This window comes from Trichogramma pretiosum, unplaced genomic scaffold, assembly GCF_000599845.2.
Source record: "Trichogramma pretiosum strain Unisexual culture from Peru unplaced genomic scaffold, Tpre_2.0 scaffold24, whole genome shotgun sequence".
Lineage (NCBI taxonomy): Eukaryota > Metazoa > Arthropoda > Insecta > Hymenoptera > Trichogrammatidae > Trichogramma > Trichogramma pretiosum.
The window spans coordinates 1571458-1597697 of NW_019641611.1; the positions used below are offsets into that span (position 1 = coordinate 1571458).

Consider the following 26240-nt stretch of genomic DNA (forward strand, 5'->3'; position numbering starts at 1 on the left):
AATAATTAATAATTAATTTAATTGACAGTACGTTAAATTTTACTGGATCTTTCTGCGCTAGTCAAAGAAGACTGCATGCGGAACACATTGATATGATATAACTATACACTGTAGTCTTCATCTTTAGCGACACCTGTTGAAAAATTCATTTTAGAGGTATTAAATGTTTTCTTATTGAAGTGTGAATTATATCATGTTAGTTCAGTAGGTAAATTTCAATTCCAACACTGACATTTCTTAAAAATTTTACAAGTAACTATAATTTTATTACAAGTATTAATTATTTTTTTAATTTTAATGTATTGATATCAAATTATAAATTTTAACCACGACTGTATGAATTTCATAACTAATTATTTTTCTAGATTTAGAAATGTCTGAAATTAATGTAAATCCAGATGTCAATGATGTGTTTAGTGATTTATTAATGTCTGAAAATTTAGCTGAAGATCAAGCTTATGAAAAAGGTTACGAAGTTGGAAAAAATCAAATGGTAGATGGTTATCATTTAGGCTATCACGGAGCTAGTTCAGCGGCTGCAGAATTAGGATATTACTATGGTGTATTAATATTTATAAGAAAAAATTGTAATAATTCAAAAGTAATCGAGTCGACAAATATTTTAATGAAACGACTTGAAAATTTTCCAACTGACAACGACGAATCTGTTGACATTGGTACAGAGCTTGAGACCATTGGATTGAATTTTAAGAAAATTTGTTCTTTAGCTAAAGTTGATTCAAGGTACCCAGAAACTAATAAAACAGAATTTTAAAAAATGGCAGTTAATAAAAATATATCAGACGTTGAAGATTATTTTGCTGAAACAATACTTTTTCAAAAGAAATATGACTCTCTTATAAATTGTCATTTAGTGGACTTTTTCACAGATGATTTGTGGGATGCTTGTCTGCCAGAAGAATTAAAAAGGGATTTAAAACAAAAAGATTGTTATAATATCACAAATATTAATGATTTAATTCAGTTTGGTGGCACCCTTCACGATTCAGGAATTGAGAAATTGTTCAAAGAAATTGAATCATTGTCTTTGCATAGTTACAGCAATATCGTTTCACGCAAAGAACACTTACAACAGATACATTTTCAAAAAATTAATTTTATTGACCATTTACATTGTGAATTAATGAAAGCTAAAAAATGGCATGAAGTTGAGACTTTTACTCAAACAGTAACATGGTTGGACAAAGAACAGTCAAATATTATTATTGACGCTGGAGCTGGTAAAGGTTACGCATCACTTCATTTAGCAAATCATTTTGATAGAACTGTTTTAGCTATTGAATGCTCACAAACAAATCATGATGGAGCAATAAATCATCAAAAATTGACCAGTAAAAAGAAAAAAATACCTTTAAGTAACAAGGTATGTAAACTTTTGCAAAATTAGTAAAGAAATGATTATACTAAAGTTGAAAATTTTCAGATCCATTATGTAGTTGCAGAAATAACTGAATCAACTGATTTTGAACAAATTGTTAACAGGAGTTTCCCAAATTTTTCAGAAAATTTAATTATGACAGCTTTACATGCTTGTGGAACATTAACAGATTCTGTGGTAACTGCATTTCTTAAGTTATCTTGTGCTAAAAGTCTGTGTATAGTTCCTTGCTGTTACCATTTATCTGTAAAATCATTATCATCTATTTATGAATTTTCAAAAAATGCAAGAATGTTGGCTCAACAGTCAACAGTTAAGATGAAAGAAACACAAGATCATCTATCGCCATCATTATTTTACAGAGCTATTCTGCAAGTCTTTCTGAAAACTGCTGGTTAGTTTTTAAAAAACAAATTCACTTTCACAAGATACATTCATCTTTATTATTCATATTTATTAATTTTTTGTCAAATAGGTTACAAAAATGTACGCTTAGGAAGAAATGCTCCTACTACCAACTTCTTGACATATGCAAAATGGTCCTTAAAAAAAATTAAATTTCCACACGTGAGTGAAACTAACTTTTTGACAAGCTTCAGAAAACATAATTTTAATTATTTTTGAATTACTTTAGGTTGTCACAGATTCTACTTTAGAAGAGTTGTATGAAACTTTTGCAGAAGAGGAATGGAAATTCCGTTTATTTCAGTTACTAAGAATAAATATTGCTCCAGTTATTGAGGCTTCAATAATTTTGGATAAATTACTATTTATCAAAAACTCTAAAGTTTGTGAAGAATTACAACTTGTACAAATGTTTGATTCTGCCCTTTCACCAAGAAGCTGGGCAATTATTGCCAAAAAATAAATAAGTTATGATTGTAATTGAATTTTTAAACACATAAGAAGAAAAAGTTGTGTCCAGTGAGGGTATACATATGAGTTGTTAAATCAGTTTGTTGATTTTAGAACAGTCAATGTACCTTGTGCAAAACACAAAAAATTATTTATGTTAAAATATAAACAATTGTTATAAAAACATGTGTGGTTATTGAATTTCTTTATTCATTACCATCAGGTAAAATGAATATACTCATTTCACCTTTTTTTTTACAATTTCTTGAATACTTCATTTTTAAATTTGTTTTGAGGTACATTTTTCTTTTCCTTCAATTCCAGTTAATATTTTATAATTCAAAAACTCGGATTTAAAAATATAAAATTATCACTCTGAAAACAAGAAAATGATAAAAAAAGTAAATCGCATAAAACGTCGCTATTTTCAAATATCTGATTTTTCGGTACAGGAAATTTACAACCATTTCGTGATGCCGGCACCTTTCCGCGAAGTATTTTTCCCATTTTGGATATCTTGCCTATCATCTTCAATCGTAATAATCGTAAGTTGATTTGGTGTATTTTCAAACTATAATTTTGATGGTTCATAATTCATTTTTATAAATAAAAAAAAGGATAAAAAAAATTGTAATTTCAATCAAAATTTTGTATCTCTTTCCTACATCAAGAAAATGTATGAATCTTGTTATTCTAATTTTTTATAGTAGAATTAAAGTATCCGTTAAAAAACTCCTTTAATAAAAATTTAATATTTGTGGTCAGTACATAGTAAATTATTAAATCCTTATACTGCATTGACATACCCTTTTAATCCGTGGAAAACACGTCATTGGGTTGCTCTTGAAATGCGTATTTTGCTTATGGCTTGCTTTCATGCCCGAATAATGCCGATTTTGATTTAATTTATGCTTCATTAATAGCGAAAAATAAGAGCAAAACCCCATAAATCGATAATGTTTCATGGCGATTTGAGCATTTCAATACTTGTAATTTTAACATGGTCCCGATTTTCGGTGCAAATGAATCATCATCATTTAATATAAAAATGAGTTTTATTTGCAACGAACGCAAGGGATACTAAAAGTGGCTGTACAAAGATACGAACTCTCACGCAGAGCTGTAAACGGTTACAGCACACTGCCAAGTTCAAGCTGCTTTGCTGCACATCGGCTTGCTGCGCAAAATAGAAACCGTGTCGATGCAGAGTTCTCTTTCTTGATATTATGGCGAGGAATCGGTCTGTACTTTACCACAGATGGCAGCTCCAAACTGTATTTCAGGCTTTGCCGTGCAGACGTTGCATTTATACTATGGCTCTTGCAGCGTTGGTAATTTGGCCTATGGTATCGTCGAGTGCCGCCGAGGGTAGGCGAATGGGAAATTCAGGCGACTGACCGCCGCGCGGCGCTCCTCGCAGGCCGCAACGCGCTTCGTTCGACTCCGCTTGTGTTGTATGCGCGGCGTTGAGGGCCCCGTTGTTTGTGCACGTTTAGTCGTTTCCGCGAGGCGAGCAAGTCCGCAGCAGCAGCACCTCTGCGAAAACGCGCCAATCTCATCTATGCGATCGCGCTGTTCGCCGCACCGCTGCCTGCTCACACAGTCGGTTTCTGTGTACACGATACATGTGTTGGTGCGTGCGTGGCTGTTTGTGTACGTGAAGGCGCGCGAGTGTTTGTGCATGTGTGTGTGTATACGCGCCTGCTATATGTGTGCCATGTTACACCGTAGTGAGAATTCGCCAGCCAAGAACGCAGTGGCGTGCACGAGGTAATCGCGCTGCGAGAGTGTGTGTATACGAGAGATATGTACGGCGCAGAGGCGATGCCGCCCGCCGCCGAGTGATTATCGCTTATCGAGATATAAGGAGAGTGAGTGAGAAGAAAAAACGAGTCGTGTGCCGATTAGTGGGCCGACGATTGTGTTATTGAGAGTTTGCAAAGTGAGCTAGTTTCGGTGGGTGTTATCGTGCGCTCGGCTGCAAGTGTGCCGCCGCCGCCGCCGCATCGTTGCAGCAACCGATTTTTCGGGCGCACTCGGACCAAATGCCATGTGCATCGTTCGATTTTTTCATGACTCATTCGCAGCCACGAGACAGTCCTGCGGTGGTGTAGTTATTGTTTTCCGAGATTGAATTTTTTTTTCTCAAAGACTGGTGAAAATTACATCGGTGACTCGTATACAAGGCTTACACCTATACTACGAGTTGGGTGCGCCGTTTACGCTGCTGCTAATACGTAAGAAAGAGAAAGACAGAGAGGGGCACGTCTCCTCGTAGAGCGTAACGAAGATGGCGGCGGCAGGCAGGGCCCCTCTCGCGGGCCCCTACATATTTGCAGCTATCTTTGTTTGCCTTTTAGCCCTATGCCACGATGCAAGAGGTAAGTTTCGTATGCAATTTTCAAATAAGAATCAAACTCTACGTAAGATTACACCGTCCCTTTTTTTGAAATCATTTCTAACGGTCCTGTATCCGTGTATCGCATCTCGTGTATAGTATCGTACGGGCGACAGTGGCATGGACCCATTTTGTCGAGTTTACACGGCATCTGGCGAGCGTATGTGTATGTATGTGTTTGTTTCAGACAACAGGTATGCCGCGCAAAGCGAGATGCCCTCCTCCAACATCGATTCTTTATATGTTTCAAGTGGTAGCAGACTTTTTTTCGTTACTTTCATTTCGGCTTTCCCTCGGTGCGTCTTCAAAGGCTACCTTTTCCCTGTGTACTTGATGACTCTCCGATGCCGTGAATCGTTCTCGTATGATTCATCGCGTATCCGTACATTTATAATATCAATTTTTCAGTAATCAATCTATCGCACTCGTCATTCGTAAAAAAATCGTTTGTTGCTGAGAGATATAACGAAGAAGGAATTGAAAGAGTAACGTTATCGTTGACAGATATCAACCAATACGGCGTTCGATCAGGCGCATATATTATAAAGATGAGAATGCGTGTTATAATACCCCGGTTCTATCTATTATAAATATTTGTCGCACCGTCTCGAATGACACACACACATGCTTCATATACGACGATACGCGGCTCTTACATTCATTCTCGCTTGCTTACATTACGAGAATAAAAATGGTAAATCGTATTAGTCTTTGGAACATTTTCCATGCAGACGTACTTAAAGACGTTCAGTCGTCGTTCATACGTTCATCGGAATTCTCTCGAATGAACGGTCAAAGAGATGAATCAGGTAAAGCATGAATCGTTCGTATATACATAATGCAAGCCGAGGCCTCGATCAATCCCAACACTTTACTCGTGTGTTGCGAGTGTGAATCATCGTTTTGAAAATTCTTACAAACTTGCGAGTGGCGCGCGGACGTAGGTACACACGGACGCAATATATTGTTCACATATACGCGAGCACTTACCTTTGCCGACAAGCATGGATAAGTGCGCGCCACATCCGGCAACTTATAATGTGCTCGCAGGCTAGAGCGAGCCTATTTTTTACCCTCTTGTATATAAAACATTTTTGAAGCTACTCACTGGCATTGACAACTATGTGAAAATTCAAGTCCTTTGCTGCGTAGGATATGTGAACTAGGCGTGAAGCGACGATATAGAAAGCTAATGACCAAGAAGAGATGGCATGGGATCTTGAATGTCTCTTGCGCTCTCTAGTCTGTCTGTCTGTTAGTCTTTCTATCTTTCTCTCTGCCTCTCTTTCTCTCTCAGCCTCTTTAACTCACACTTCGTACTGAATTACAATAATCATTTGCAACTTATGCACACACACATGCACGCAAACGCACACACGCATGTTGTGGACGCTGTATTATGTTCACTGTAGGCTCGATTCGTACTCTAGCCAGCACGTATAATATATCAATTAAACCGTGGGAACATTCGCCGAAGAAAACTCGGCTTATAACTATTAGCCAGCGCAAAGAAGTCGATTTCTTATTATATCGCTTCATATCGTATGAAGAAACCGTGACACCCTATAATGTTGCTAGATCAGCTCAATTACCATACGTAAACGCGTGCTTCACATGCATATATGTATGCCTTACTGCAAAATCTAAAATATCCTAGCAAAAAAAAACAGGCATAGCTGTTTTCTGACGAGAAACAGGTGCGTCAAAAATGTATCGTGCGTTTTCTAAATGTACTTTTTATTAATATTTCTTTTCAAAAGTATTATTTCAAACATTAAAGCCGAATCATAAATTGAAGATGTAAAAAGTATGGAATGTATTATCGAGTCGAGTAAATAATCATTATTGATTTCTTGGAGAGCACTATTTTAGACCATGAAATCAAAAGTTAATGTTCAGTTTTATGTTTGATTCCTATATTGAAATACGTCGATTTTTGTTACGAGGACCAGGTCCTTCTTTGGCATTGAGTCAGCCTGCATTCGAATGTATCTAACGTTATGAACAAAAACTGGTACTTTTGTTTGTAGAGTTAGTCATACAGTCATCGTAAAACTACATTTTTTGAACTTGACCGCTCATGTTTACTTACTCATTTTCGGCGTTCTTAAAAGCTCCTTACCTTTGTCAGTGAGTCTATAGCTCAAACCGCAGCTGGCTTTTCATACAGCATTCGATTTTTTAAAGAAAGTGTTTTAATTTTGAAAACACAAACGAAATTTCTTTGATGGACAATCGTTGATGGTTCTTTTATGTATAGACGCTGCCTTTTGTATTTTGCTTTCATTCAATATTTTAAATGAAGGTTTTTGATTTAGATTATTTCATTGTGCGTAATTAGTTGGGTTGTTCGCCTTCAGCAAATCTCCTGTTTGAGGACTCTCGCACGCTTATACAGAAAGCTACTACGTGTAAATGCACGAAGTAAGCACAAGAAAGAGAGAGAGAAAGAAAGAAAGAGAAAAAGAGAGGGAGACTATATCCGCTGTGCCGAGAAACGCTGCCTCATATACTTGTGTATACAAGTACCTTGTGACTTCCGAGTAACTCAACTGTTCCACGCCTATATATATAATGACTGCATATACGCTATACTACGTATTTGCGGAGATAATATAAAACAGAACGCGGATGAGTAAAAAAAAATAGCAAAATGATACGATGCGATTCGAGGCAACCATCTAATATACATTTTCTGTTCAGAGGAAATTTCTGGAGATCGGGTTATTCACATTCATAATACACTTATTAAACCCGTTATAAAACTGACGAAGTGATGAATCACCGATATCACTGTAAAAATGTTGATCTTATAATGCAAGTGAAATGAATGATAAACGTTAATGTTATTACTTTAAAAATTCATGTTACGACTTCAATAAAAATATATGGATGAAAAATTTTTTTTCGTCTTACCAAATATATGTCAAACATCTAAACTATTTTGAATTTTTTTGTAATTGGTTCATTTTTCTCAGTAGAAACGATCAAATACAAAAATTTCATTTTCGAAGATTTTTGACCACGATCAAATTATTTCCATTATAAAAATTATTTCCATTATAAAAATTCAGCGTGGAATCTCCGTCTTATCTTCAACGATGCCTTTTAAAATGAATTTAACGTTTCAAAAAATTTGAACCGATTGGTTCTCGAAAATAAATTACACGAGTTCTTGAAAGCTTTATAAATATAGAAGCTATAACGTACCGTATAAGTAAGGACCTTTTAAGCGTACGATTTTTATACGTTGAAACGCGCTTGATGATCTTTTTTTATTCATTTTATTTTATTGTTGATTTTACAACAAATAAAACATTTTCAGTATGTCAAAAATGAATTCTTTACTGTCCCGTGTAAGTACGCTTTCGGTAAAATATTTTTAAAAAAGTGGACAGATAGTTACGTCGCGTCTTCAGTGTTTATATCGTGTTCATAAATGTCACATGAAAGCATGCAGATGCCATAAGAAAATACAACATCTGGAGCACGCCACGTACGGGACTAATACTTTACCGCTCGCATATGCAATAGCTCGTGATTAAAATCGATGCCCTCCCACTTCTTCTTCACCGCGTAATAGAAAAAAGTCTAGCATTAGGAAGACACTGAAATGACGAGCATAAACGTGTATATGTACTTGTTTCGTTGCTCCAAGAAAATCGATCGTCGAGGCAGAAAAAAAACTACTTTCCTGCTTACAGCGCTCGCGAGCTCACACACAGCTAAAACGCACAGTAAAATTGGTACTATACTAATTGAATTTACTCCTAATTTGATTTCATACGTACGCATAAATGTGAATGACTTTTGTTCAACTTTATTCCATTACGGTAACTGATATTAATTGCTTTTTTCTTTTTCTTTATTAAAATGTTACTACGATTATATTTTGCCCTAAATTTCGTCGCATTAAAAATGTATAAACTAAGACCGAACTTTAAAAGTACGAGCATTAAAATAAAAGATTTTTGCTTTTATTTTGGCTCTCTTATTTATATTTACAAGTGTCAAAGTGATTGATCCGTTGTCAGATAAAAGAAGCTGTATGCCTTTCATTGAAATAATATACCGTGTCGCAGATATCCCCGAAAATAAACTAATGTATTATACGGAAGCGAGATAAGTTCAAGAAAGAGTAGAATATTTCATGTTGTTTCAGGGAAATACACCGACCGGCAAAATAAAAGCACATCAAAAATTTTATTATATATAATGTTTTGCGACTAGCGGCTTGTGCTGCAACCGAAGCAGTATATATGTATATATGAAACTTTCAGCGGTCAATGCCACTAAACAGTCAATGACTTATTCGTGTATACATAATAACAAGAATGAGAGAAGTCGATGCGGAACGCGTGCCAAAGATATTTCGTAAACGAAGATGCTGATACGTAGTTTTTATTGAAATGTTTCTATGAAATTTTCATTTTGTTTCTCGAGTCTAGGTACAGAACCATTATTAATTTTAGATTTAATCAATAATTTCAAATGCTTTTTGTCAATATAGTTACAATTTCAATACATCGGAGCTATCAAACGTGTTTCACTATTTTATTTCTTTTTTACACAATGATAAGCACTATTAGTACGTATATTACTAGTGGCAACCCCAGTTGCAGAATGCTGAGCAAATAGAAAATTTAAATTCAATATTACAACCTAGAAAACAAGTAGAATAAAAAATGTGTAGAATATTACTATTTGACTTCGAGCATATCTTAAGCATAATCTTCGGTTATGGAAAATTTTTTCAATACGAACTTTCTTTGCAGAGCACGAGAATCACACATGTGTATTTTGGATTGCTTAAAAAATGTTGGAGAGAGTGATAATGTACACATACGATAGATTTTCATAGACTAATGTATCCGAAAGAGTGCGTTGATATTTATAAACTGTCTTTATTTGGTAGCTATATACGAAGCCGTTGTGTGTGTGTATGTGTATTCGTCATCAAAGCAATATACTAGAACTAAACACGCGACTTTTCTCAACTCCAAAGTCTTTTATGGTTTTATCAACGATCGATCGCGTAGCCGCGTTAGATATATAATTTTTTTTTCTCAACCATTGCAGATTTTCTCCCTTTATACACATACCAACAAAGAGGGTGCAAGAAATCGCGAATATATATTCGAATTTCCTTTTAGTACACAACTTTTGTACAATCCCTTTGTATACATCAATGAGCCTGCACGTCTTACCCCATGAGCGGCTTGAATACTATCGAGAAGCGGAGCGAAGGGCTGATGCGCGCCCAGGCCATGATGAAATATTCGCGTGACTCATATACCACTCGGGCGTGTTCGTATATAACGTTATACAAGCCCTCTACTATATCTGTTTGCGTGTGTGTGCAGTTCGTATACATACAGACGCGCGCATCAAGTACGTAATTCGGTGCGCGCTCGGGGGCTCGTTCGCTCGAAAAGAGAAGAAACGACGATTTCTTCAAGGATCGGTGGGGCACATCTCGTTAGGCTGCGTCAGGATCTTTCGCCAATATAAATTTGCGCTATGTTCGAGGAGAAAAAAAATTACGCTATGATAGGACACGTGCGCTACGACGATGCACTAGGCTGCTGTACAAGTACGTGTAAGCTGCAGATTGAAATTACAGCGAATTATGCTTATCTTTATTTATTCTGTACTGTCTGTTTCTCTTTCGATAAATTTTCTGTTATCGAACCGACGTCGACATTGTATCATAATAATAATCCCCCTCGTCCGTGTGGCATACGTTTTGCGCGTTTCAAGTACAACGAAAATACGTCCATCGACACAGCTGCACATGCATGCGCGAGTGTAAGCGCCGATCCTTTTCAATTCTCGAAACGTGTGTAGCAGTCTTTGTCTTTATATACAGTGTAATTAAAATATTTCTTCAGCACGATCCATTCCACACCTAGATTTGTCTGACATGTAGAAAAATCGTCGAATCGCGTGAACGTCGATACGTTACATTTTATTTTTACGGATTCTTCCATGTCCTTATCCAAACTTCATATTCGTGAATTTACTGCGGATATATCGTGCTGACATCGTAATATTATCGCGTTCGTGCGTGTGCGCGCGGAGCAGATGATGTCGTACAAACAAACACGTGCCACGAAATCATATGGGCCGTTCTGAATACAAAACGAAGGTATACAAATACAATACACGGGTAGTGTAGAACCACGGCGGAGCTCGCGTGCATACTACGTATGTTTGTGGGGTAGAAAAAGCATACATTTTTTTTCTTTATATATATGCATTATACGATTGATATCGATTTTTCTGATGCTACTAAGGAGGGCTCCGAACTAAACGTAATTCGTTCTGAGTGATGCTCGTCGCTTTCGTACGCGTCGAATAGACCGTACCTGGACATGTGTGTAGCAGCAACAGCAGCACTCTTGTCATTCAATACCCACATATAACAAATTCTATAGAAGCCCTTCAACTTATCCTCTGCGTGAACCGAATTAATCGCAGATGGCCTCGCGTGGCTTAAACGTCGTCTGTTAGCGGCTCTCTGCTAGAATCTAAAATTATAAGCCGCGTGAAGCGCACTAACCAGATGAGTGTCTTTCCGTCGCAGCTGCAACGTAAACGGCTATTTTAATCAATTGAAATTATGCGGAGCCATCGAAGATGAAGATCAAGCTCTCGTGTAAAACAACACTGGAGTTTATATCATCCGTGGCATGGAATTCATATAGTCTACAATGTTTTGAAATGATGATTGCTATGTAAATATACGATCGATCGTAGGACGCGTCTTTGTCCCATAAAGTTACTTTTCCACCAGTACATCAAAAGGTGTGATAACGGCTTGCCTGTTAAAATAACACGAAATGTCAGAACAGTACAAGATGATTGAAGTTGTGCTTGTTACACGAGTTATTTCTGGGCAAAGAGTAAAATAAAAACTAAAAACAGATAACTCGATGTCCTACGCTCCTAAAATCTGAAAACAGACCACCCGATATCGCGTTGGTCATAAAAATAATGAAACAATGTGAGGGTTTTTTTTACCAAACGACCGGCGCACAGGCGCGTGCGAGTATATGGATGGCCGTGTGCAGCACATGCACGCAGCGAGTGTCACCGCGCGCAAACGAGGTGTGCACACAAGTTTATTACAGGCACTTCTACCCAGCATATAGTGTATTATTAAGTGCTACATAAATATCCCGTACTAGACGACGACGACGACATTGGATCTTGGTAATGCGCTCCTTGTGCCCGGCGCGCGCAATACTTTTGCCGCGCTGCTTGTACGAGCCATCGTCGCGTCGCCGCCGCCTCCTCTGCCGCTGCTCTCCTTGAAATGCGAGCAATAAAGCTTCGATCGGGGGGCTTTGTCGAAAGATGAAGTACTCGAAATCTCGACCCGCACGGCCTTTTCAAAGCGAATATTGTAGGCCCGTTTCTTTGTTTTTTGTTGTAATATTTTCTTTGCCTAATAAAGACAATCCCGCGTAAAGAAAAATTCTGATTTATTCGCTTCCAAGCGATTCCAGTCCAATTTGCTGAAAAAAATCTATTCCTCCGTGAAGATTATCGGACTCGCATAATCGTCTCGTCGCCATTTGAACGTGCCATATAATCGCGTACGGAGGCACATAGTTCCGCCTTATATACCATAAGTACAATGCGGCGCGCTTATAGAGTAGAATATGCTGCAGCAGGGACTAACGCATCTAGTAAATCTCGACCGGAGAACGAACCACGTATGTTATTATTGCCTCGGTGTGCTCTAGCGCGTGTGCATGTAAAATCCGATGCTCTGAATTGATTTGATTTGCATATATGGGACTATTGTGTTTTCAGCTTATATGCCTGGGCGCACGTGTCATTTGCTTTGCGTATTATTTGCGCGCGCACTTTCTCTCCCTCTCTTTCTCTCTCTTCGCTTCATAACTGAATTAAATACGTGTAATAGACGATATATCACGTTCATAATGCGCTTCTAGTTACAACAGACCAAAAATGAGAAAGAGAAACAACAACGTGCACGACACAAAGACATGCTCTCGAAAGCTAGGGGGAAATGCCCTTTGATGGACAGTGGCGCTCGTAATTCTTCCTTTTTCAAATCTCTCTTATGTCCAGCTAGTGCGTGACTTTACTCGAGGGACTCGATTGAGATACACGACTTCAAGAGCAAATATCGATTTTTAAAATTTATCGTTTCAACGAAAATAAAGTCTCAAGAATCGAATCAAACGTCGATAAAAAATGTAAATAGATTCTCTAATACCAAAACTAAAGTTACTATCTAGCATCAGCTTATCATGAAATTCATTCTCAAGATATTAAGTCGAAACGCCACCGCTTCCACCCATCAAGCGATGCGCATGTACAGGCTCTTACGATCTCAATAGAGCAGACCTTTTGTCAGTTGATTCGAGTTAATTAGATTTTTAACGATACTTTCGCGAACGCGCAAAATTCATATGAACAACCGGATGACAATCAATCAATTAGCTCCTAGCCACGGATCACTTTGGGTTCTATTGATATCAAGTACTGTTAAGTTGGGTGTATAAAAAATATATATATAACTTCTGATGTGGGAAAATGGCACTTAATATTGGGAAGCTAAAGGAAGTCATCTATTTTCATGTCTATTTATAGTACATTTAGTACCTTGAACTTAGCATACTCAAACAACTTTGATCTGCACATTACTATGCACGTATTCGTTGAAATAAAAATTCAATTGTTTTTTCAAAAAATATGATAAAAAAGGCATCTATTGCCTAGAAATAAATGTCAGCTTTAATGAAAAATTATGGCTACGCGTTTGCTCGCGAGCACACGCGTGAGATATATTATATTTAAAACACTACGAGCGTGCGCGTGTATATTTATAATAGAATCGTGTTACCGCGTGGTCGTCGACGTTGTCGTCGTATAATTTTTTTCTTTTTTTTTGCACAAAAAAGCAAGAAAATACCTAACCGCGCAGCTCGCTTAGTCATATCCTTTTCAGCATACACGCGAAAAAGAAAAAAATATGTAACATAATTAGCGAGCTCGCGTTAACTTCTTCAGACGAGTCGTTATTACTTGTGAAGCATCCTGAAAAGCCCTTCGCGAAAAATTGATTCATTCCCAAAATTACCGTTAATTTGATTTGGCCTTTATTTTAAAATTCGAACCTTTGCAATTCTTAATCGATTAAAGGAGTGCTTTCATGTTGAATTGTATGCACGATGGTAGTCGCACATTTAAATTAAAATTTCGTGGAGCTTATTTCACGAATGTAATTGACTTCAAAGTAGCGTAAGAAAAAGAGCTTTGCTCTAAAAATTCAACCGAAGATATTAAGCGAAATAAGAACACGCAAGGAAATCTACATGGCGTATGCTCTTAAAAAGCCTTTTTTCTCTTGGCTCTTAACTGTAGTAGTTCGAGCCATCCCCTACTCATGTATGTCAGTTTGTCTTGTAATTAACCGTGTGAACTCGAGGCGCATCAAAACTATCCCGCGGAAAGGGCCTTGTTGGTATGAACGCGCACGTGCGTGTGTGTGTGTGGGTGGAAGTCCATTCTATGGCTCGACTCTTGTATTTTCCGTATCGCGTGAGAAGGTTTATAAAGCCTCGATGCAAAAGTAGCACTTGAAAAATAGCCATTTGTGCGCCATCTAATTATTCAGTTCCCATTATTTTTATGATGTAATGAATCATTTATTTAGATCATTGAAAATAATCAATCGATGTTATTTTTGTTACAGGTCAATCAAACTTTTTGAAGTTTAATGATGATCTACTGGTAAGTGTAAAAATAAAATTATGTTCATTAACTTTTAACATAATAATTTAATAAAATGAATTTAAAAAAATAACAGAGACAACAGCAAGACAAACACAATCACAAGCCTGTGTTTTCTAATTGCTCCGGTTATGCGCCTGTAATCAAAGAAGAGGAGCTTATTGGCACTGTGGTTATTCAAGTGCGCGCCGAGGATCAGGATCCACCAGACGAAGGAGGTAAACCAACGCCCACATGATTATTTTTTTTTCGTTTCCTTGACATGGAATTCTAATGAGCGGCATCCTTACTCTTAAAGGTACCATTACCTACAGTTTCGTCACGGCTAACGGCGAGAAGCTCAAATTCGAAATTAACAATCGCACGGGCGTGATCAGGACGACTTATATGCTCGACAGAGACGAGCCAGCTCGAGAAAAAGAGGTCTATCTGACCGTACTTGCCACGGACAATGGTCGACCTCAACTCGACGATGTCTGTACCTTCAAAGTTACCGTGGAAGACGTCAATGACAACGCACCGGTCTTCGATAAAGTTGTAAGTGTCATGTTAGCTGAATTCAAGCGTGAAATATAACAGCTTTTCTTTCCCTTTTTCTCGTTTTATCACACTGTTAATTTTCTTTCATTTATTTACTCAATGCGATAAAAAAAAAGCAAAGAAAAATTTTTGCCCATGTTTATCGATGTCTGCTAATTTTAGTTTATTTTCTTTTCACGAGGCTCTTACGTGAATTTTTTTTCTCTTATTTATAAGAATTTTTCTCAGGTATATTTTTCATTCGCCTTTTTATACCATGGAAGTATGTATAAAACAATTGAATGTGCCCATGTCTAAAAGCACGTTAACTCTAAAAAACGGTTTGGAAAAAAAATATTGTCGGCAAATAGCAATCAATTACTATCTTGCCTCATTTTAATACTAACAAACGTTTTGCTTCGATTTTTGTTTGCCTTCAATTATAGGACTACAGGGGACCAGGGTGGAAGGTTGGTTTTCGATTATGATATACATTGATGATGATGATGATGGCGAGTGGATGAACGACCGATGTGTGCATGTTATGAGAACACGCGCATCTCGTGTGCACACACACACACAAATTCACTCGTTCGCTCCTTCTTTCTCTCCTCAAACGCTCTTGCAAAAAAATTCGTTCGAGAAAAGAAACGTTGCGAGCTGCGGAGAGTGTCGCGCTGAAAAATGTCACGATCTTTGTCACTCTCTCTCTGTTTCTAAACATATGTGATGAAATTCTTTTTATATATTATTGTTATAATCTCTAAGTGTCTTCTTAGAAGCACGTATATGTGTATATACACTCGCACTCGTTATCTGTTTGATTCTGCCATATTGATTATTGAAATACACCCATACTTCACACATTTGACAATGATCTACAAAACTTCGTTGACATTTTTTGTTTATTTCTCCACTATTTTCAAGTTCTTCGAGACAAAAAATGTCAATACTATATTAATTGCACTTATTCACAATTTTAAAACTTAGCCTATGTGCAATAAATTCTTTAAGCACTGAAATGAGTTTCACATCGTCATATTTATCTTTCACTTTTTATTATTTATTTTAAAAAATCGTCTCAGATATTTTGAAAAAGTTAATAACAAATTTGTGTTGCATGTTAGGTAGAAATTATAGGTATAAATACCAAGTTAATTGTAATTTTTCTCCCTTTTTATACTTAAACTGTATACCCAAGCAATTTAATTTAGCTGCAATCCGGAAAGTGAGTCTTGTGTAGTAGGAGGGTGCATGTGTTTTATGTAATATCTTCTAACGCGTCTGTCGCATAAATTTTTTTTTCATTTCACGATTTTTTACTCCTGACAATTGAAAACAAGTTTTTTTCATGTATTTATTTATTTAATTACAAAAGTTTTAATTTCCATCTAGACTTATTGAACAATTTTCAAAACTTAGTTTTCAGAGCTTTGCATCTTCTTAAGTTTATCAATGATATTTGATTTGAAAGCAGGAGAAAAATCGAAATTTCATGATACTTTTCGCATGTATCGTTTGCTTTGCGTCAACGTACTGTGAGATCAGGCGCGAAATACTACATATAACAAGCTTATGCAGCTACTTTTATTATTGTCATGCAGCACAGGTGGCCCTCTATACTACGCTTGATTGTTTGCATTTGAAATACAATGTTTTTTAAGTCTCAGATATATTCTTATGGTGAAAATTAGATTATTTTATAACTTTACATGAACAGTTTATTTGTTAAAAACACCAAAAAGCAAAAAGTTTACACTTGAAAAGAATTGCTCGTTTTATTTAGATCTTAAAAGTGAATAATCTATTTGCATCTTGATAGTGCATGGATGACTCAATATACACACCCACGCATGGCTTAGTGTAGAAGATAACTTTCTGAATTTTCAAATCGCGGTATTTAAAATATAGTAAAAAAATAAATAATTATCCCAAGCGCTGAGTTATGCAAATTCTTTTAGACGACCGATTAATCAACGTAATTAGTGCATTACCGAAGTACTGTGTCATTTTTATTTTAATTTAGGTCAATTGTCATCACGCGACTAATCAATTGAAAACTGCTTCAAATTAAAAAAAAATTAATTAAAACACCAACACGCAGTTATGTTTAGAAATTGCTATTGCGATACATGCGCCTTACAAATTACGAAATATCTTTCACTTTGCAAAAGAAAAAAAAAAAACACAATATTTACTAGCTCAGCAAAGATATTTCGCATACTAATTGCGCAAATATATGTATATGTTTGAGTGTAATAGGAAGATGCATACTAATATTTTATAAATTTGCAAGACAACAATTTTTGAACAACTGACTAATGCATTTTTTTTTCTGGTCCAAAATAGTCATATAAAGAATCGGTTCCACAAGACTTGAACGTTGGTCGGGAGGTGATGAGAGTTTCGGCCACTGATATCGATGATGGAAAAAATTCTGAAGTTCGCTACAGCATATCGCCCAAGCGACCAGAGGATAGCATTTACTTCCGGATCGACAGAAACACTGGTGTCATATTCCTCAATCATTCGATTAACGTAAGTATTACTGAATCACTCAAACTTTATTTGCTATATTTCATCCTTCTAACCCTGTTATCAATGCAGCAAATTCCTGGCTATAAGTTCAGCATGACAGCAAAGGCAGAAGATCGGGGTGACCCACCAAAGTATAACGTCATCGATCTCGATATCTTTGTAGTTGAGTCACACAAGAAAGCACCGACGTTTACATCTATTGTGCCGGATACAACGATCCAGATTCCTGAGAATTTTAGTGATTACGAGGCTGATATCGTAACGCTTGAAGCCCAATCGAACATTGAAGACAGTCCAGATTATTTTCTGTTCGAAATCGTAACTGGTCAAACAGAACAGACTAACAAAAAAAATAATTTCAGGTATGTTATTAATAAAATAGTCGAAAATTCGTCGTCGAATAACTGAATAACTGAACTGAATATAAATGTTACATATTATTGCAGGTTGGTGACCGAAGGAAATAAAGCTAAAGTAAAACTAGGCGCTGCCCTTGATTATGAGAGTAATACCGAATACACCCTGATTGTCCGCGTTCAAAATAAGTACCAGCTTGGTGCAGAAAAGATGATTCATATAGAAGTTCTTGATGTGAACGACAACATACCCGTTTTTCGAGAAATGAAAAAGGGAAGTGTACTCGAGAATGAACCTCAAGGCACACCGGTGATGCAAGTACGTGCTATCGATGCCGATGGTACAACTGCTCACAACCAGGTTACCTATGCCCTCGGTAACTATCAAGATTTGTTCACTATTGATAGTTACACCGGCAACATTACGACTCTGACAACATTCGATAGAGAGCAAGATTACACTTACACCGTTAAAGTTATCGCTACAGACAATTCACCCAGTGCTCTCTTCAAAACTGGCGAGCATAACAAAGGTGAACAGAATTTCCGCATTGAAATTGCCGACAAAAATGATAACCAGCCGAAATTCACTAAAGACGTTTATGACGACAATCACGTGTTCGAAAATGCCAACAAGAACGCTCTTGTTACCGAGGTTTATGCAGAAGACGCTGATTCTGCGAGCACGGTCATTTATAGTATTATCCATGGAAACATCGATAATAGTTTTTACATCGAAAATACTACCGGTAAAATTCGTGTCAACAATGAGCTCGATTATGAAACTATAACTGAATATAGTTTGACTGTTCGAGCCTTTGACGGAATTTTCGATCATACAGCTATCGTTAAAATCTACGTGGAAAACGTGAACGACAATCGACCGGTTTTCGAAAACTTCAAAAAAAATCCTATCATCGAAGAAGAGAGAGTATACCCAGGATGCTTGACAACTGTAAGCGCATATGATCCTGATATCAAGGATCGAAATGCTGATCAACATATTGTGTACTCTATTTTGCGACCGGAACATCAGCCTCTAATTAGTATCGATAATAATGGCTGTTTACGTCTGAAAAAACCCCTGGATCGCGATCCACCCAATGGTTATCCAGTTTGGACTATAAGTGTAATAGCGCAAGACGAAGACGGTGGTCCAAACTCTCTGAACAACGTTGAGGCTGTCAATATCACTTTGACAGACATTAACGATAATGCTCCGATTCTCGACATGCCTTACCCTGTGATTTGGTACGAAAATCAACTACCCGGTAACATAACGCAGCTAAAGGCTCGTGATTACGATTCAGAAGCCAATGGACCTCCATTTGATTTTTCCATTGCTCCATCAGCTAAAAGAATTATTCTTGACTCCTTTGAAATTCGAGGCAAAGATTTGTACGCCAAAGTTCAATTTGATCGTGAAGCGTGCAAAAGCTATACAATTCCTATAGCCATTAGAGATAGTGGAAATCCACCTCTTACTGGAACTTCAGAACTTATAGTCATCATTGGTGATGTCAACGACAATGCAATGCTACCAGGTTCAAGCTCGATATTTGTTTACAACTATAACGGCGAAGGTCCGAAAGTTGATATAGGCCGAGTTTATGTTAATGATTCTGATGATTGGGATTTGAATGATAAAACTTTTGATTGGTACAACGGTCGTATCGAAAGTGGTTTTAAATTAAATAGAGACACTGGTATGATTACTCTTGCTCCAGAAGTGAACAACGGAACGTATTTGCTGAAATTCACCGTTACTGAATCAGGTATTTTTCAAAAATGTCTCTATTGGTTGTTCATAGATGAAATTCATATTCTAATATTGTATACTAATTAAACAGGATTTCTTATCAAGACACATCAAGTTGATGCTGTTGTAAATGTCACCATCAAACAAATACCTAAAGAAGCTGTTGAAAAGTCGGGCTCCATTCGGTTTATGGGTATCACTGCTGAAGAATTTGTATCTCCTTACGAATCTGGAGAGAGTAGAAAGGACATACTTCAAAGGCGACTTGCAAACATTTTCAATACTTCTATAAACAATGTCGATGTATTTACAGTATTGCATTCTCCTCATCAGAACAATTCAGTCCTTGATGTGCGTTTTTCTGCTCATGGTAGTCCATATTATGCAGCGGAAAAACTCAATACCCTCGTTACACTAAAAACTGAACTTATCGAAAATGAAATTGGACGTGATATTTTGCTTGTTAACATCGATGAATGCCTCTTCGAAAAGGTGACATAAAATTAACAGTTTAAAACGTTTAATCATTATTTTGAAATATTCAAAACTAAAATAAAATTTTTTTCCACATTTAGGTTCACTGCAATGGCAACTGTCGTAGTAGCTTGAATATCAATAGTTCTGATCCTTACGTCGTTTATACGAATCAGAGTTCTTTTGTTGGCGTACGAGCTGTCATTGATCCACTTTGCACTTGTCACATCCAAGATCCAGTTAAATGCTTGAACGGAGGTTCACCTAAAGGTGATCACTGCGAATGTCCGCCTGGAATGATGGGACCCAGATGTGAATTATTGTCGATTGGATTCCACGGTGATGGTTACGCTATCATGCCACCTACAGGACAGGCTTGCGAGGATTCCCATCTTGGTTAGTAATATTTAGATACAATTTTTTACAAAAAATATGAAAAAGAGAAAAAATTATTAATTACAAAATTTTAAAATTTAACAGGACTCGAAATAACCCCTCATTCTAAAGATGGATTGATTTTCTATTATGGACCAATGCATTATTTTCCTAAATTGGGTATTCAAGATTTCATATCCCTTGAATTACAAAATGGAAATCCCGTTTTGTATGTAGATTATGGTAAAGGCACTGTAATGCTTGACAGATCCGAGTCTAGTAAAAACAAAGGTGGCGAGAATAAATTGTTTTTAGCTGATGGAAAGCCTCATAGAATCGATATTTATTGGACCAAAACCGTAAGTTTAAACCGTAAGATTAACTAAATTATATTGGAGGAATATAAAACTTATAATTTAAAATTGTGTTTTAGAACATCGAGATGAATATTGACAATTGCGCTGCATCGAGTTGCATGAGACTGTATGCGCCAATAGGACCCAGTGAATATTTAAATATTAACGGTCCCTTACAATTAGGAGGATCAATAAAAAGTTTACAGGAACTGGGAGAAAAATTCAAGTGGGAGTATGTACCTACGGATAAACATTTTGCAGGTTGCATTACGAATATGACAATAAACGGAAATGTAAGTAAAATATTGAATCTTTTTTACTTATAACTCTTATTGAAACTTTAGGAATGCTATAACATTCTTGTTTACAGATTTACAACCTTGGTATGCCATCGGTCTCACATAATGCTGACCCAGGATGCAGTAGTGGAATGGCAAAGGCCGTATCCTTTGCCTTTGACACTAATTTCCTAGTGACCATAGGAGTTTGTCTTGCGTTCCTACTGATTTTAGTCCTAGCCGTTGTAGTACACAGACGCAAGACTGATGACCTTTATGGAAAAGACATGGACGATACAAGAGAAAACATAATTAATTACGAGGATGAAGGAGGCGGCGAAGTTGACACCGGTTACGACCTTAACGTACTGAGAGATATTATGTACGACCCGTCAAATGACATGAAAATCAATGCTGGATTGGGCAAAGGTACAGCTTGCAACGGTTTAAAATTTGTTTTATTATAAAAGTGATATTTTCATACATTTTTTTATTCGACTCATTTTAGAAAGCGACGAAATTCCTGACATTTGCGGTTTTCTCGATGGTAAAAAAGAATGTTGCGATAAAGATCCAGAGACGAATCCTTTTGACGACGTTCGCCATTATGCTTACGAAGGCGAGGGTAATTCCGATGGTTCTTTGTCTTCACTGGCGTCATGCACAGATGATGGTGACTTAAACTTCAACCATTTATCGAACTTTGGACCACGTTTTCGTAAACTTGCTGATATGTATGGTGAAGAACCAAGTGACGAAGAAGAAAGTAGTGAAGCAGGCGCCACTGCAGCTGGAGGTGATCGAGACAGCGAAAGTTGGTGCTGATACATCGTAGTGCGTAATGCAATTGTAAAAATGTACTGGTTCGTCGCTAGGCCGCCATCAAGTCCCCGACGTAGGTTCGACATTTACGAATTGAGACTGCAGCCACGACGTACTTAAACCCGTAAAACAAGTGTGTATTGAAACTACTTGAAATAACTTTGAGAAGTGTTATAACGAAAGGACTATTATGAAACTATTGTTTTCGTAGTGTCAAAGGCGCACAATCGAAGATCTTCTATATACATGTGTTTTAGCTTTAAAATAAGATTCAATCTAAATATTTTTGGAAAATTGTCAATATACACGATTCATTCGAATCTGGTGTAGACTGAATTTGAAGTGTTCGGCTATTACTTTTTTGCGATTTGTCGATTAAACATTCTTCGACAATCCGTGAATATCAAGCCACCATAGGTCATGGAAGAAGGCCTCCATATTTTCTTTACTGTTAAAATGAATCAATTATACGATAGTATCTATGAAAATTTTTGACAATCATAATGAACCACATGCAAAAATGTCCTTCCGTTACACAATTTATTACTTAAAAACAGTTATTTATAACGCAGTTATTATTGTGTATGAGAGAATAAGATATTCTTTACCTAAATTTTTTTATACTAGCATAGTCAACAATAGCCCTATTCAAATCGTATGAATTAATTATTTACAGCTATACATATTGAGGTAAAATAGTAACATTAAAAAAATTAATTACAGGGTGATTTTTTCGAATCGAACGCTTCGATTGATCAAACTATACTTAGCATTTATCACAGTGGCTCATTAATGTCACTAATTGAAATGTCATAATTTTTTCATGCGACGCGCATTACTGATAAAATGTGCCAGAATATTAACAAGTACGACGAGCTTAACATTGCAATTTAAGTACATTTAGTTTATTGCCAGATGAATGACGATCGACTATGCGCATAAAATTTTGATCAACGTCTGTTAATTTTAGACAAAAGATTATAATGAAGGAATCTAAATGCAAGATTCTCAATCACCACTTTTTTTTCAACTGTTAAATTGTATTGCAGATTTTTTTAAATATTTTCTTTTAGATACTTTTTTATTACAAAGTAATTTTTACTCTTTAATTGTACATATGTGACGGAAGTATTTTTTTTAAAATGATTTTATAATTTTTTTTATGTCTGCATTCCATCATTATTATTATGTACATACATTATGATGAATTTCCTTTTCGTTTGAAAATACATAGCTTATTTTCTTAATCGATCAAATTTCAAAGCGGCGAAGATCAAATGCCATAACAAAGTTGATTAGTTTTTCAATACTTCATTGTCATAGACACATAAAAATATTTAAACGTAGTGATAAGTATTATCATTGAATCAAGTAAATTCGAGCCAATGCCAAGTTTTGTCTCGAAGGTATTTGACATTGTTGTCCACATTGATTGACAAAATAATTCCTAATATTGATAAAATACACTGAAAATGTTGATTTATCCTTAATTATTTTACTCGTTCATTATATTACAGTTAAAGTCGTTAAATTATCATCAATCATAACGTATAATTTTTTTAGCTACTTGTATAAAAATTAGTTCACTTAAGGGTAGAATAAGATTTTAAGTCTTCTGGAAGAGTATTTTGATCTCTGAGAGTGGTTTAAAAAATTCCAGCTGTAGATTAGAAATAGTTTTAATGTATATAAATTTATTTATTATAAATTATACAAATAAAACTACAATTATTTAATTTATAGATCGTTAGCTTGTATTCGCTGATAAAATTCCAGAGGTGTAATACCAAAGTTCAATTCCGTAGCTTTTTCATCAATGAAAACGAGTTGCAATATATGATTATTAAAAATATAATTTCCATCAATGATGAAAGAGTTGATTCGAGAATAAGTTGAACGTTGTACAAAGATGTGGCGTAAGTGTTTCCATTTAATTGTTCAAGAATGGCAATGAAAAAAGAAATTTAATTCAGCTATTTATGTACAAAAAGTACACTATTTAGTGATTAATGAATTTATCTTAGAAATGCTTTGAGAAATTTTTATTCAATGTATTTTTATAACTAAAGCTGAGTATATGCGATACTTCGTAAATGTGTTATGAAAATGTATTAGATTTCATAATTTTTATTCGATGTGTAGCGGGGGAAGAAAATATAACACTGCCTAATCTAGAGAATCGAAGTATTTTCTCAATATCCAGTGCAGCTTACAAGTATTTACATATTATTAATAAGGAAAGCAGTCTTCGAACTTAGAAAGATTAAAATTTATAATTAAAACTATTGTAACATTTGGATGAATGAAAAACTTATTGAAAAAAAATGGAGGATCGAAACATAGCAGCTAAATCATATTAAAATAGTATATTTTAAAGGCGTCATTTAGCCAAACAAACATATGTGATAGTGAAGGTTCGAAATAAATGATCATAAACTTCATCCACCTATAATGTCAATCCATTGTTAAATATCAGCGAAACGTATGTAATTTTATTTATATTTTTATTACAAATAAAAAATTATTCAAATAGTATGCTCTGGTGGGAGTTTTATTTTACACATGACCTCTCTTGTGGCAAAGTATATTCCTTCATTGATTTTAAAATGTGACGCGTTGAGTTTGCCTCGATGACCAAAGTGCGTAAGTAGCAACTTTGAACCTCCATCTGTCGCTCGGTAATTAAAAAAAAAAAAATACAAGAAGCAAAACGATCAATCGTGTGACATTGATTCGTCACGATTGCCAGCTTGCGATGAGACACACCCACAAAAATGATTTGCCTAGAGCACATTGCTTGACGTATCATCTGCCTCTTTTTCAATCAGATGTTCGCCGGCCCTTACTGAAAAGGTTTCAGTATTCCTCGTATACGCGTCTGCCGTGCGTCCAAAGAAATGATTATCAAAGAAGCCCGTCGTATCGCGAAAGATGTCACTAAAATATATTGCGCAATCCGTCGACGAAATTCGTGCGCAAGTGTACTCGGAAAACATCATAGGCAGCATTTTCCGTACAGAATTCCGTAGGTATGAGATTTTTCCGCGGCGGTAATCATCGAATCTCTCGTCGAGCTTAACGAACCGAAGCCAATAATTTCGCGGAAATAATGAACTCGCAGGGCGGCTCGTCATTCCCACTTTCTCATTCGAGTCTGTTCAATGGGTCGCAATCAACCCCTTTTTGTTTTTGCGCACAGATTTTTCTTGGAGTCCGTGAACGAGTCCCCGCATTTCATATGCCGATCTTTATTTATTGCACTTGGAAACCCCATATTATCTGCACACATGACATGTATAGGCGAGCTTCCAAGTGCGTCAATCGAGCTTCAAACCCTTCGCAGAGAAAAAACAGTGGCGAAACGGGGGGTAGTATAAAAACGAGCGATCTGTTGCAGGACGCTCGTATTTAGCGCTCACGGCTTCGGTTGTGCACAGTACTCGCTTAAAAATATTAAAAAAAATATATAAATTCAGTGCTCTTGGGTTGTCGCTCTCAGTTGCTCGTTTCGGAAAGGAATTGTTTGATCCCCTCGGATATCGTCGAGAACATGTGAGTTGTATCGATATCGTTGGTGCGAATTGCAGCCGATTTAGATTTTTTCGCTCGACTCATATTGTACGTCCGTCTGTGTAGGCCCAGCAAAGCTCGTCCAAGTGCCAAGCTAGCCCTGCCGACTCTGGCCCTGTGCTGCGTCATGATATCGCTGGCCGTCGAGACGGAGGCTCAGCTGAACTTTTCCACCGGTTGGGGCAAACGAAGTGGCGGCGGCGGCGGAGACGACTCGATCGCCGTAGGACCGTCTTACGCATCGGGCGCCGATTCTTTCATGGACGAAAAGTTTCAGAAGCAACAGCAGCAACAGAGGCTGTCGTCGGACCTCGACGAGTTCGTGCGCTTTTATCGACGCTTCCGGAAGGTAAGTCGGCTCGCGGGTGACAATCGGCTGACGCCATTTGAAGATCTGTATCATTTCCAGGCAAGGGACCGCTATCAGCTGCAGGACCCCGACGCGTGATTGGATCGAGCGCCTGCTGGAACGGAACGACGATACGGGCAAATAACGTCGCCACTCCGAAATGCTTCGACCTCTATTATTTAGCATAATTACTCGGACACATCATTTTATGTATCCAATTGAGTGAACACGATTTGGAAAATCAATAAAGTTATTATTATCATTAATTTTATCATATCTTAAATCTACATCACTCGTTATTGCATTATACAGTTCTATTCTGCTATCTGCCTGTGTTCGCGGCAACGTTCGTTTGAAAATCGCGCGAAAACGCGTGCATATTGGTTCAAACCGTGCGATCTTTTTTTAGCTTGACTAGTCA

At 36.7% G+C, this 26240-nt stretch overlaps 4 protein-coding genes across 8 annotated transcripts; all 4 read left to right on the forward strand.

The window, feature by feature from the left end:
- Window positions 1-133: 133 nt before the first annotated feature.
- LOC106648255 (oral cancer-overexpressed protein 1 homolog) lies at window positions 134-790 on the forward strand. Of its 4 annotated transcripts, none has more exons than XM_014364996.2 (2): window positions 134-208; window positions 366-790. In XM_014364996.2, exon 2 carries the CDS (start codon window positions 374-376, stop codon window positions 773-775), a length of 402 nt encoding a protein of 133 aa, XP_014220482.1. In that variant the 5' UTR covers window positions 134-208; window positions 366-373; the 3' UTR covers window positions 776-790. The 4 variants fall into 4 exon arrangements, with proteins under 4 accessions (XP_014220482.1, XP_023314451.1, XP_023314452.1 ...); XM_023458683.1 differs by having other exon boundaries at window positions 145-252; XM_023458684.1 differs by having other exon boundaries at window positions 179-273.
- Window positions 764-2494, forward strand: LOC106648254 (methyltransferase-like protein 25). Its single transcript, XM_014364995.2, has 4 exons — window positions 764-1384; window positions 1445-1793; window positions 1875-1966; window positions 2034-2494. Exons 1-4 carry the CDS (start codon window positions 779-781, stop codon window positions 2265-2267), a joined length of 1281 nt encoding a protein of 426 aa, XP_014220481.1. The 5' UTR covers window positions 764-778; the 3' UTR covers window positions 2268-2494.
- Window positions 2495-3635: 1141 nt separating this feature from the next.
- LOC106648423 (DE-cadherin) lies at window positions 3636-24435 on the forward strand. The gene is made up of 13 exons (XM_014365323.2): window positions 3636-4635; window positions 14386-14423; window positions 14500-14641; window positions 14722-14960; window positions 17292-17480; window positions 17550-17842; window positions 17927-19611; window positions 19687-20087; window positions 20171-20465; window positions 20550-20803; window positions 20878-21093; window positions 21171-21507; window positions 21587-24435. Exons 1-13 carry the CDS (start codon window positions 4545-4547, stop codon window positions 21901-21903), a joined length of 4497 nt encoding a protein of 1498 aa, XP_014220809.1. The 5' UTR covers window positions 3636-4544; the 3' UTR covers window positions 21904-24435.
- An 887-nt stretch (window positions 24436-25322) lies between these two features.
- LOC106648310 lies at window positions 25323-26085 on the forward strand. 2 transcript variants are annotated; one of them, XM_014365079.2, is made up of 3 exons: window positions 25323-25452; window positions 25537-25819; window positions 25863-26085. In XM_014365079.2, coding segments are annotated over exons 1-3 (387 nt in total). In that variant the 5' UTR covers window positions 25323-25450; the 3' UTR covers window positions 25965-26085. The 2 variants fall into 2 exon arrangements, with proteins under 2 accessions (XP_014220565.1, XP_014220566.1); XM_014365080.2 differs by having other exon boundaries at window positions 25880-26085.
- Window positions 26086-26240: the final 155 nt, after the last annotated feature.

What these genes read in the sequence shown, in the direction of transcription:
- LOC106648255 (XM_014364996.2), top strand. Translation starts at nt 374, where the DNA reads ATGTCTGAAATTAATGTAAATCCAGATGTCAATGATGTGTTTAGTGAT.
- LOC106648254 (XM_014364995.2), top strand. Translation starts at nt 779, where the DNA reads ATGGCAGTTAATAAAAATATATCAGACGTTGAAGATTATTTTGCTGAA. An exon ending in AAATACCTTTAAGTAACAAG is followed by an intron (nt 1,385 to 1,444) that starts GTATGTAAACTT and finishes GAAAATTTTCAG; the next exon opens with ATCCATTATGTAGTTGCAGA. An exon ending in AGTCTTTCTGAAAACTGCTG is followed by an intron (nt 1,794 to 1,874) that starts GTTAGTTTTTAA and finishes TTTGTCAAATAG; the next exon opens with GTTACAAAAATGTACGCTTA.
- LOC106648423 (XM_014365323.2), top strand. Translation starts at nt 4,545, where the DNA reads ATGGCGGCGGCAGGCAGGGCCCCTCTCGCGGGCCCCTACATATTTGCA. An exon ending in AGTTTAATGATGATCTACTG is followed by an intron (nt 14,424 to 14,499) that starts GTAAGTGTAAAA and finishes AAAAAATAACAG; the next exon opens with AGACAACAGCAAGACAAACA. An exon ending in ATTCACCGTTACTGAATCAG is followed by an intron (nt 19,612 to 19,686) that starts GTATTTTTCAAA and finishes CTAATTAAACAG; the next exon opens with GATTTCTTATCAAGACACAT.
- LOC106648310 (XM_014365079.2), top strand. An exon ending in TTTATCGACGCTTCCGGAAG is followed by an intron (nt 25,820 to 25,862) that starts GTAAGTCGGCTC and finishes CGCCATTTGAAG; the next exon opens with ATCTGTATCATTTCCAGGCA.